General features: G+C 40.2%; 1 protein-coding gene across 1 annotated transcript in view; it reads right to left on the bottom strand.

Annotated features, from left to right (window-relative positions):
- Positions 1-13,206, bottom strand: part of GLB1 (galactosidase beta 1) — a 36,154-nt gene that overhangs the window by 14,474 nt on the left and 8,474 nt on the right. The window contains exons 4-10 of the mRNA XM_009988158.2: positions 12,909-13,003; positions 11,445-11,625; positions 10,127-10,185; positions 9,153-9,274; positions 9,020-9,060; positions 8,438-8,550; positions 5,639-5,713 (exon numbers count right to left, since the gene is read on the bottom strand). Coding sequence (XP_009986460.2) covers positions 5,639-5,713; positions 8,438-8,550; positions 9,020-9,060; positions 9,153-9,274; positions 10,127-10,185; positions 11,445-11,625; positions 12,909-13,003 — 686 coding nt within the window. The remainder of the gene's footprint in view (positions 1-5,638; positions 5,714-8,437; positions 8,551-9,019; positions 9,061-9,152; positions 9,275-10,126; positions 10,186-11,444; positions 11,626-12,908; positions 13,004-13,206) is intronic.

The raw sequence follows: 13,206 nt of genomic DNA on the forward strand, positions 1-13,206 counted from the left end.
CCTTACATCAACCTTACAGACATATTAATAATACAATACAGTACAAAGAACTGATGAACCCTGAAAGAAACATGCTACATGTGGAGAAACATTTTAAAAATACAGATGTTCTAAATTTGCTATGCATTCAGAAAAATAAAAGTGACCCTTTATTATTTAGTGAGAACTAACCCAGGAGTTTATCACAAAAGAGAAAAAACCCAAACACAACCACTCTAGACAATTAATACAAAACAACTATACTATCTAAATTTTGCTCAATTATGCTTATAATCAAGCTAAGGAAAATGCCACTGATTTCCAGTGAGTTACTCTGGTATCATTCTGAGCTAAGTAGGGATACAATTTGGTTCCGTCAAGAGTTATCCAAGATGAATTCAGCCTATTTAGTTCTAAATGGTTTTAGATACCTTACAGCTGTCATTCAGTGTCACATGTAAGTAGCCGGACAGATTTTAGTGAGATTGGGAGGAAGGTTTGGGCTAGCCACATGCCTAAGTACCTTGCTGATAAGGACTTACATGTGTACAATTAAATTGCCTTTCCTTGTCATCTGCAATTTCCTTTTGTGATTAGAGTTTTCTACTTATCTACAATTCTCTCCCAAAGTCCACTATCAATTTTATGTTAGTCAAGATGCACTCAATATGCCTACTGTCTTACAAGCTCAAAAAAAACTTTTACTCATCTTTTTCATGCAAGATGCCAGTCTGTTTCACCAGATGTGTTCAATAGTAATTACACATCAGACATTCAAAATATTTCTCAAATGCAGATTTACTTTCAAATGCTTGAGAAAAAAAACATAAAAAAAAGCATTTAAAATCATGTAAAACTGTATACCATATGAGCATTCACAGCAATACAAGCTTCTGAGGCTACTTCAATAACAGAAGTATTCCATTTTTGCAGCGCATACATTAAACTCAGCACTGCTGAATTGAATAAATTATTAAAATGTACATAACTGTAAAATCCTGTATGTGACAGCAGCAGCATGAACCATCTATGTACCCACAATTATTTCTTCAGTATAGCACTGGTTTTGGCTTGGATAGAGCTAAATTTCTTCATAGTAGCTAGCATGGGGCTGTGTTTTGGATTTGTGCTGGAAACTGGTAATAACACAGGGATGTTTTCATTATTGCTGAGCAGTGCCTACACAGCTTACACTTACACTCCTTCTCACACCGTCCCATCAGCAAGTAGGCTGGGGGTGCACAAGAAGTTGGAGGGGGACACAGCCGGGACAGCTGACCCCAACTGACCAAAGGGATATTCCACACCATATGACATCATGCTCAGTAATAAGAGCCAGGGGAAAAGGAGGAAGCGGGGAGTACACATTTGGAGTTACAGCGTTTGTCTTGCCAAGTACTCATTACACATGATGGAGCCCTGCTTTCCTGGGGATGGCCAAACACCTGCCTGCCCATGGCCAGTAGTCAATGAACTCCTTATTTTGCTTTATTTGTGCACACAGTGTTTGTTTTACCTATTAAACTGTCTTTATCTGAAACCATGAGTTTTCGCACTTCTACCTTTCCAATTCTCTGCCCCATCCCACTGGGGGAGAGTAAGCAAGCAGCTGTGTGGGGCTTAGCTGCTTACTGGGGTTAAATCACAGCAAGCAGGTAGACACAGATCTAAATGGACTTTTGAAATGAGCTTATCATCTCAACACTTTAACTAGGAACAAGAAAGCAAAAGGAGGCCGAAAGCGTACAAAGGGTAATGTCACCACTACCTGGAGGTTGGGTCACTCTCACTAGTCCATACATAAGCACATTCACCCTGGCCAGAAGACTGTCAGTCAAACGATGGCTTGTAAATTTTGATGAAAGTAGTTTGCTCCCATGTCTTCAGTTTAAGCATTGTACCTAAAATAACAATCAACTTTCGTAGAGTAAAATTCCCCAAACACTATGGACTGTGTATGTGCTTCATTCCTTATCTTATGATCCTCCAAGGCAGCCAGTAATGTTAAAGCAATATGCAGGACTCAGGAAGCCACAGGAGAGATTGAACTGTCAGGTCTTGTACAACAGCTGTGAAGCAAGAGATGAGCATCTTTGCAAAGACACTGACAGAGTTTTATAGAACCAAACTACAATTCTATGAGCATTAATAGTCTTGGCCCCAGGTGGACAATGAAACTAGAAATGAACGCCAGTGGTATAAAGACACACATGGTCACTTGAATGAGCTACTAACTGGCAATAAGTGCTGCTTTGTGCCTCACTGAACTGAGTATTAGCAGCTTGCACATGTGCCTTTTTCACTTTTTTTTTAAAGTTCCTGCTACCAAGGAGGTTTCTGTTCTGAATGTTCTGAATACAAGTCAACCACGTATGATTTACTTATGGACTGGGCTGGTAGAAGCTTGTTTCTTTGAAACTTCAATGGATTGGTTATGTTCAGCTTTTCACTCTTAAGTGGTGCATAAAAAAACAAACACAACACAAGATCTGCTCTTGCTGCAAGTTCCTGTTGACTGCTACTTACTGGACAATTGGTATCACAAGAGAAATTTAACATTAAGTTTAAAAATTACAGATACTGTCAAGAATTTTTAAAATCTCAACTTGTAAACAACAGATGACTACTAAGAAAAAACAGCAATACTTTATCCTCCAGAGGAAGGTCTTCAAAACCAAAGTGTAAGATCAAGCATGAAAAAAAAAGAAACAAAATAGCTTCAACAGGAATGATATCAACTGCTGGCAGCATCTTGTTTGCTTAACCTCTTTCTAACCCCAACTCATATCAGCATTGCCTGCTACTTGCTACTGCTTGAGCTCTCCACATACTAAAAACTGAGTACAACTCCAGAACCTACAAGTTGGCAGGTTGCAGTGCTGGGGCAGGCATTTCCTTGTGACCAAGCACTCCTCATGGCCCTCCAACTGGTGACCAAAAACTACCACCTGCTCACAAGTCCGCACAGCCACGCAGACATGCTGCAGGCACTAAGATTCATTAATTTCCCTCTGGAAAGGATGCTCCCCACGTTCTGGGTCTTAAACCCCTAAACTCTGCCACCTTGCTCACATTTCTGGAGCCCATCTCTTGCTGTTCTGCCTTTGCCTGCCCTCATTCCTCATCTTCAACATTTCTCTTTTGCATCTAGGCAATAAGATTTTTTTCTTCATTGCCTGCTTTCCTGTCTTCTGCTCTTCTGTAGCAATGTCAGTGTCCCCAGCATCTTTTAATAAATTACCTTTTTCCTACGCAGAAGAATTCTTTAAAAGAATCCAATAGCTCAAGACGAACATCTGCCTGATCAGAGAACAGCAGGGGAGGTTGCTTTTTTTATTATTATTTTTTATTTCTTTTCCCTCCCCAACTAGTCTGGGTTCACCAATTATTTTCATCTGGAGGAACTTAATTGCAAACCTCCAAAAACCAGTAAATATGACAGGCAGCACTGCTAAGGGCAAAGATCTCTTTTGCTCAAGCTTACATCGTGAGTAGCTGATCATGTACTTAAGGACTGAATTGTCACAGAGTATCTTGTGGAAAAAAAAAGTAGGGAACAGCCTGCTCTGGTTACATGTACCTCCGTAAAGTATACCATATGACTTCTGAAAATACTCTGGAGTCTCCTTCCCCACCTCCTTTCTACAAGAGTGTCAAGAGAATTGGTTCACTACAGTAGATTCAATGCTCTGCATAGCAGACAGACTGCTGGACAACTACTGCACAGTGAAGCTTCACACAGTACCTGTTTTAGCACTGTCACTGCAAATGATATAGCTGAGAAGTTTACTTACCATAACTAAGTCTTATCATTTAGAATATTCCCTCTCTGATATTCACCCAAATACATTCAGGCTTCTCTATGCAACCAGTTGCACTCGATCTGGTCCCAGCAGGGGCTAGAATGCATGACAGAGGGGAGAGAGGCTGGCTTTGGCTGGGATGGTACAAACCCACTGTGATTTGAGACTCCTCCTGTGTTGCAGGGTAACCAAGCAGAGAAGTAAACTGCTGCTGAACTTAAGCAGTGGGTTCATAGAGCCTTCTTCCAAGAAAAGAATTCTAGAGGCTTTCAGTGCAGATGGCAGTATATGTACAGGCAACAACAGGAACCTCACAACTGGCAGTTTAGACATGTCATCTGGACTCCTGAAACTACTAGGTGGAGAGTAAAACAAAAAAGGAGGAAGTGTAGAAGGTGAGAAGGTGCAGGAACAGGGCTCCCAGTGTGATGGCCAGGTCAAAACTGCTGTATCTGAGCAATTTTAGTCACCTGACAACTCCTTTGTAAGACAGGTGTCTGAGCCAGGCACTCGCAGCATTCATTTCTTGAAGGCATGAAAGAGAAAGTTCATTGTTCTAGTGAAATTGGACAATCCTATCTGAGAACCATGACCCATGAGAAGATGAGAGAGTCAAAAATCAGATTGCCAGGCTCCCAAATACTGGCAACCTATGATAGCAGTGGAAGTGGTGGGTGTACTGATAATGGTATATAATTAGTTGCTACCAAATATAAGCCAGTTCACCGAAACCTCATTTGGCAACCCCTGCCCTAAAAGGTCTGAAGATAGTCAAAGGTTGTTGAAAACGATACAGATGCGTTTCAACTTCACTAGGCAATCACTTTTATACAGGAAGTATTTCTGCCCAGGACTTGAGTGGGATGGCTTGAAGACGGCTGCAAAACCTTATCAGTACCAAATTTTGCAATGCTTCAGCTGCAGCACATAACAGATCAGATACATTGCTGTTTGGAAAGATGGCTACCAAACCAAAAGTAGAGAGTATGAAATCAAAGCATTATGAATTATAGCATCCAGCACACCAGCTGCAGTAATCTTCCACCTCAGAACAACTTGACTGTGCCCAGCAGAATGAATATAGCCAAGTTCATACCTGTTGTCTCTTGTATCCCCCTTGAAACCATCCTCTATACTTACTGCAGGAACTTAGTTCTCAACTGTGTTTTACAGAAAATTGTCACTGGTTCTAAAATGATGGTGCTATGGACAAACCCCAACTGCTTGTGTGCTGACCAGTTACATCACTGTTGTCAGACAGGATATAGCAAGGCTGGGTTCTGCATGCTCTTCTCTTGGCAGGAAATAAGTTTTATTCCTCTCATCAGCTACAGATTTTTCACAAATCTTGTAAGAAACTTTTCTCAATAAGTCTTCAAAATTTATTGAAATGTTCCATATTCAAAATTTAAATGCCTAGAAGTATTTAAAAGATATGTATATCCCACCTGCTGCTTCTACTTCAGAGGCATCACCAGCTACAAAACCATTATTTGCTAATAGCTCTCAGGCTAGCGAATCCTCAGCTACATTACTCATGTATGAGTTATCTTAGACAACTATGATTCTATGCATCATTAATGTATTCATTTCAGTTTAGTCAAACTTCCAGCACATATTGCATACTGTAAAAATTATTTTTTATATCCAGATAACATACATTTTCTCATTTTCCATCATGGGCATGACTCCCAGCTCCTAAGCTCTGCTCTCTCCTTCCTGAAAGTTGGCTTTCAAGGCTTTCCTCTATTTTGCATGGTATCTAGAGACTGCCACGACACACTCAAACATGTTTTGCAAAAAAGGAAACAGAGCATGACAGAAAGATACACAGCATATTACGGATGTTAATTTACCTTCTGCAAGCCAACCTTCCCGTATGCAAATTTGGGCGTTGTCGGAGGGATAAGACCTTCTGGTAACTGCTTATACTGGAAAGAGAAGGAGGAAAAAAACCCACAAAACTTAAATACAAACATGCTTTAACTGAATTCACACTTTCCAGTTCACAACTTAACAAAAGTAGAACTTTAGATAATCTCTCTGTGCTAAAGGATTACAGTTGCATCTAGTCTAAAACAGAGGGGTTTTTTTTAAAAAAAAATCTGACTAGATCGGATATGGCAAACAATTTTTAATAACTATTCAACTCGAGGCAATGGTAAAAAGCATAATGGAGAAATGGGCTGCCAAAAAAACAGTGTGCCCTTGGAGCCCTCCTGTGGCTAGAGCTTGCATTGCTGTCTTCTACAACCCTCCTGCAGTCATCTACCCAGTGGGAGCTCGGGTTAACCTTTCCAAGTTTATAGGGCAGTATTTCCACCCGACCCTTCCTTAGCAGCACTTCTATATGTGAATTAGTAGCCTCTTGTGCCTTTCCTTTCAGTGTTCCTATACTCCCACCACCCCCACCTGCTAATCCATTACTGTCTGGGCTAGTTTCTTGGAGGAGTAGGCCTTGAGACCACAGCCTCCTCCACAGCTCCATGAACTCCTGCGGTCCCATCATTAGCTTCGCTCTGGTCCTGGTGTAGACAAGTGCCCAATCAATCACAGGGAAACATGACAAGGAAACACTGACTGCCAGGCTATTTCTGTTTACTTCTTGCCCTATATCTTTAGGAAGAACCACCTGGGATCAGCAGCAAGAAGGGGTGAAGGATGTCCACCGCTTACTTTCACACCTTTGTGTAGTGGTAAGTCTAGACAGTGGCCTTCTGCCCCATATCCTAGCCTCCTCCTTTCTGAGCCTACAACCTTCTTTTCTCCTTGCCATCACCCCCTCTCTTCTATTTCCTGCCATTACTTGTCTCCTGCAATGTCCACTCTTCCTATCTCTTCTTTCATTTATTAAACATGGCCATGTCTGTACATTATAGAGAAACAACTTCTGCAAACGATACACCCACGTCATCAAGCAGTCTAAGCCTACATTTTCGTACACATGCACATATCACTGCCCTTGTGAAAGCTATCTTAATCTGCACATTCAGTGACTTCTGAGTGCTTACTTTGGCAGCTTCTAGGGTTCTTTTTAATAAATTTGGTGAGGAGCTGAAAGGGCATTTTTCTTGAAATTTTACTTTGATTTCAGCTTAAAAGTTTTAGCATAAGGCATGATTTGCTGGGCTTAAACATGGTATATCTCATGCTCAAAAAGCTCACCTCCGCACCAAGACAAGGGGTTTTTTTTTGTTTAGTTGGTCTGTTTTTATTTCTGTTTAAACAGGCTACAGCAGTGTAATTCCCAATGTCATCCTGTCAAATCTCAACTATGGACTGATGAAAGCCTGATTTATATTCCCAGTAACAAGTTCATTTCTTCCTCTCTGTATTTGAAAATAATTAAGATATTTAGGCTTAAAGAAAAGAAAAACTATATTCACCCAAGAGAAGTCAAAAGTAGGGAATTTCAGCCCAAAAAGTAAAAATTAGAGAACACTGTCGGCAACTGAAAGAAGCTGCAGACTGAAATTCTTCCTCTATTACATTTATTAACTAAAGGAAGCAGTAAAGGAAGATTCTAACTTGTTAGCCTTGCAGCACAGCTAACATGTTGAATGTAGTCATTAGTTACAGGCAACTTAAACTTCTTTCAAGAGCTCCACCTCAAACTGCAACTGAGGAGATAGACTGTTACGGGTTTAGAACCCTCAGCAGAGACAGGAAAACTTCACTGAGATCCTATGGATATGGAAGGTAAGAGATAAACAAACCACACCAAAAGAAGCTGTACCATGACCCAACACACCTTAGGTTATACTGAACTCTTCAGATCTTATCAAAGCTATCTTGGTGCACTAGAACACTACTTACATTTCAGATAGGCATCTTGCCTTAAAGAAAACAACTCAAAAACAGGAAGCCTGGGAATTTCTCTAGTGAGAAAAGCTGTATCAAGACAGCATGTTCCCCTTGAAAGGCTATCAAAATTATTACATCAATGGAAAGCTTAGGGATAATGGAGAAATTGAAGAAAATTATCCACAGCAGGCCTTCCACAGGTATGGAAATAAAGGTGTGCTCAACCCTAGAGAAAGTGTAGTACACTTTTGGGAGGTCTACTCCGATCAAAAAAATGTCTTCTAGTGAACATGAACGTTGCTGACATGCAATAGGACAGCAGGTACAAGCTTGAGCCTTGGATTCCCAAGGAATCTGTTGTTAAGCCTCACCTAAACGGCCTCCAATGCAAGGCTATTCAAAATCCAGATACAGGTTCCATGTTTCACTTCAGTCTCCAGTTTGTAGAGTTACTGTGCATTTTTACAGCAAGCAAAGGCAAAGCTGGTCCCCAAACACTAGCTACAGCACTGGCTTTCATCTGAGCCAGCCAATTCAGCTTACTGACCTTGAGTTGAAAGAAAACAAACATAGCAAAAAAACAGAGCTGAATTATTTCACTATCAGACCTGCACCTGTACCTCCAGCTCTGAAAGAAAGGTGGGAGCCATCAGGACAGAGGTGCTAGATCTTTCTCCTTTTCTAACAACAAGCAGTTAGGTTGGCCTAATCGCCTTGTTCTACTTCACTTCCCTTCCTTGCAGAAAACAGTAAATTCAGAAGTAACTTATACCAACACAAGAGCAAGAGAGTTTCCAGTACATCAGGGATGTTTCAAAGAACCATTCTAAATATGTCCTAGGGACACTCACCATACCAATGACTTCCCTCAAGGCGAAATATTTTTCTGTCAGATCCCCTGCTTCACTCAGTGGAGCATCATAGTCGTAACTAGTGGGCTGTGGCATATATGGCATATTAGCACCTAAGGGAGGGGAGAAGAAAAAAACAACAGAACCAGTGAAATATTTGGGTTTTTTCCCAAAGGTATCAACTTTCAGAATTATTTCCAATCACTGCCAGACTCTGCCACATTTTTAGATTCAATGCAGGCCCTGGTATTTGGGATTTGAAATAGAGAAACTATTCCTGATGGAGGACAATGTCCTTCTGAGCTCACACTGCTCTGTTACACAGTCTTCAGAAATATTCTGAAGAGAAACAAATTTATCCACATTCCAACTGTTTCACAGGACCCAGTGACACATAAGTAGCCTTTGCAAAGATAAATAACATGTGGGTTTAGTACAACATGCTGACAACAGACAGAACAGCTACTGCGGTCATTTTTGCCATGTGAAAGCAGGTATAGTTTATTCACATATAGAATACATTACCACCTAATTCATAAACAGCTCCCCTACATCATTAGTATCATTTAAATAATTTCTTACCATTCCAATAGGCAAAGTTAGTTCCACCTATAAACATGTACCTAAAAAGGAAAAAAGACATTCACTTAAATCAGGTTTTGCTGAATTGGGAAAAAAAATCCCCCCCAAATTAACCTCTACTGTACACACTTACATGTTAACATTAGCACCACGTGCCAGGATTTCATTAAGTGTTTTAGCTACGGTTTGTGCAGGCACAACAGAATGACGGTACCCCCAGTGATCCAACCATCCAGTATAAAACTCAGAATTAACCTGAAAGGAGGAAGGGAAAACATGAAGAGGAAACAAGAACAGAATGTAACATGATTTAAGGTTACTAACTGTAGGAGAGAAGGAAAAAAGGACTCATTCAAGTCATTTTTAAACTACTATAAATACAGCAAAGTAAGTAGACACTATGTCAGTCCTTTTCAGCAGATTACGGGTCAAAAATTAAAGGATTGTTTCAATACTTTTATAGGGACACTTAGAAAATAAGTGCTCAAGTACCAGAGAGCATGGATTTCCTTCGAATCTGTTGACATGAACGTGTTTTATGTGCTTGGCATTCAAATAAATGATAGAATGAATACAACCTCTGCAGAGAGCAGAGGCAGCACACAGACTACATATAACGACAAATAAATCTTTCAAATACTCAAATTGCATTCTAAATTTCATAGCACAGAGATAATCTTGTACCCTCAATGGGCCTTCTCACATCCCATTATAGCTTGTGTAAAACCTCTAGGGTGGCTGAAAACAGGAAGCAACTTCTAACCTGCCCTTTTAATTTTGCTTTTAACTTCCACCCACACACACACCTCACTAACTCATCTAATCATACTTACTGTTTCCACTGGTTTGTAAACATTTGTCTTAGCAAGGAAAAATATTGAAACAAAATAAACAACTTTTGAGACTAAAATAGTATTTACAAAAAAGCAGGTAATGTGGATTTGAGAAACATGCAGAAGCTCCTCTCTTCAGTTTTTCTGGCTGACCTTGAAATTATGACTACATAAACATGTTCCTAAAACTCTCCAACACACAGTTGTCAACTCCTCTCTCAATAACCACTGCAACATTAGGGATGATACAAGAAATTTAAGTGAAAAGACATACCAAAGGGCCCATAGGTTCACTGCCCCTTTGAGCTAGGAATGCTGCTGTGACATTGCTACCTGTAAGCAGATAGAAATAAAATTGAGTTGCTACACCCATGACTTTTCCAGTCCTTCATTTTACTGAAATAGGTGTCTTATCTCCCCTCTGACATCTAGCAAAAATCCAGACAAGAAAGTTACTCAGAAAACACAGGAATTAATACCTTCAATTACAGCATTTAAGTTGCAGAACTCATTTAAAATATATACATACATGTACACATGCATGCATGTATGTCTTTGCTTTTGAGATACATCTTCTGAAAACATAGCTTTTCTCTAGAACGACATCCTGGCACCAAAAAGTCTGAGATGTGTCAGAATTACTACTTGGTGATTGGAAAGTATAGGCCTGGGGTTGCAGCACCAAGACTGAGGAAGAACAGAAGCCAGGCAATCTCTAAGGAGGAGTTTCACTTCTGATCACTCCTAGTGGCCCAAGCCATAGGGACTGGAAATAATTACTTCGATGAGCAGCTCAACATCTCATAAATTATACACATGAAGGAGTTCAGAATGTCAATCTACACGCAACAAAACAGATTCCTGCTAAGCACACATCTTTGACTGTAGAGAGAATAAGGTACCAAAGAGGCCACATGTAATAAATACAGAAAGGTCTCTTGTAGTTTGTTTCTTGTGCCTTAACCCTATTTTGCCAAGTCCGTGCAGTATGTGAACACTTACATCATTAACTCTCCTATTCTATCAAAAGGGCACTTCCTGAACACTAGGGTTGCTTAGCCATTCTTCAGACCTATATTGCAGCAAATTGTGGCAGTGTGCACATTTCTAATCGCGATCTTCAGAAGTATTTTTTTTTCCAGTAACCACTGGCTTAAAGAGAAATCAACTATGAGGGCTGGGTTCTGGGACAAAGGACATTAAAAAAAACCAAAACTGAAACAACAACAAAAAACCTTAGCATAAAAAATATTAAAAAAAAAATCAGTGGAATCAATCCCAACTATTACTGCTAATTTTTAGGAGATATGCACTATGAGCAGTGTAAACTGTTAATTCATCATTTTATGATGCAAAGAGGTGATTATGACTCTCTAAGTGGGTATCTGTGGGAAATTCTTGCATGTTTAAGAGTACGTCAAAAATACAAAAATGCCAGGGAGTTGGACTCTGATCCTTACGGGTCTCTTCCAACTTGAGATATTCTATGATTCTATTACCCCATTTAAACAAAGCAGTCAAGTCAGTTTGTCCTGCCACAAACATTCCCCCCACCCCCCCAAAGTTTTTGGTAACAAACCATGGTCTCCAACCTGGGCCAAAGTCCACTGTTGCATAAAGACCCTGAAGAGCTCCACATCTCAAGTGAAACTGGCTTGCACCATCAGTTGTGAACAGCACCACCTCATCCCCAAGATGCCGGCGGAAGAGCTTCAGAAGGGAACGCAGATAGTCATAGTCACAAGCGAAGTAGCTTCCATACTCATTCTCTACCTGCACAGTAAAAGCAAGTCAGTAAAGCAGTAGCCAATTTCAGTCTGCATCTGATAACAAAAACGGAAAGCCCAAATCCAACCATTCTCTGACAGCAGTGCTTAAAGTGCCATTTTAACTCAAGACCTGAGGAATAAGAGAAGACATCACTTCTAGGCACTCATTCCTCTCACCTGTATCTTACAGTGGAGCAATCGTTGTGTGGAGTTAAGTCATTTTCCTACAAAATCACCCTCCACATAAAAATCTCTACGCTAGCTACTTAGCAACAGTGATCAAAACACAGTCTCTATTAAAAATGGAAAGCTATGACCCACCTCCCAAGCAGAATGACACAACCATAGAACAGGTTGTGACACGATCAAAACTGCAGCAAAATTGGACTTCCAGAACTGAGACACCTACAAGGGGCTCACATGAACAGCAAAGCCCTGCAATGGAGTCAAAGGACTGAGGGAAGAAGGACAATCCTGCTACTATTCTAAGACGTATGCATCTTGCCCTTTTCCCAAGGGGACAGACTTTCAAGCTCCAAATCCAATGCCACACACCTGAAAGTTATTTCTGAAAATCCTGCCATAAGCATCTTATTTCTGCCACAGAATAATTTTGCCCAGTGCTTTTGCTCAATAGACGTAATACATTGTTCAAGAACAATGATCGTGGGCATGCCATAAGAAGGGTCTCCTATCTCATCCTGTGTCAACCAGGAAGTTAAAAAAATTGAACCAAAGCTTTTGGTTAGTCAAATATTAAGAATATGGAGCAACGACCACTGCATATCTAGAAAGAGTTTAACAGAGAAGATACTCACCATGAATGCACAAGATTGTGCCCTGGAACATTTACAGCTTAAGTTAGGTGCTAAGAACTAAAAAGCCTAAATTTTGAGGCTGTTTTTCTCACAAGTTTTAGGCTTACTCCATACTGCTTTGGCTTTGATCTGCAGGTATCCTTATTATCCTTTTTCCTGTCAGAGGGTTTCAGGCTATTGTAATGTATTGTGGCTTTATGTGGGAACTAGCATGAAACTCAGATCTAAAAAGCTCTACAAGTTTCCTCTACTGCTCCCTATAGTTGTGGGAACACAACCGCTCTCTGAATTCTGGAAACAGTGCACTTGGCTCTTTAGGATAAGCGATTTCATATTTCATTAGAATCTTTCAGCTACCTGAAACCGTTACGGAACATCTGTGACATTACCACCAAATATCCATGGAGAGTCTGCAAGAGCAATATAAGCATCCATGCTGCTTGGGTTCATTTGAGTTTCAGGAAGTTACCTGCACCATGATGATTGGACCTCCATTTTGATAGAGGTGAGGCCTCATCTTTGGCAAAAGGACACCCATCCATTTTTCTACTGCTGCCAGGTAATCTGTGATACACAAAGTGTAAGTGTTTCACAACTTTTCTAGTTCACAATTTTTTCTAGTTTTTGTTTTAAATTATATATGGGTAGTTTTTACCTAGTGTTCTAAATATGTCAAGTATAACAGAAGAGCATTTAATGAACTCATATGCTCTTATACTTGTTCATAAACATCAGCTTCTACCACAGTTTACTGAAAAATAAAACAT

This window comes from Tauraco erythrolophus, chromosome 7 (genome assembly GCF_009769465.1).
Source record: "Tauraco erythrolophus isolate bTauEry1 chromosome 7, bTauEry1.pri, whole genome shotgun sequence".
NCBI classification, from domain to species: Eukaryota; Metazoa; Chordata; class Aves; order Musophagiformes; family Musophagidae; genus Tauraco; species Tauraco erythrolophus.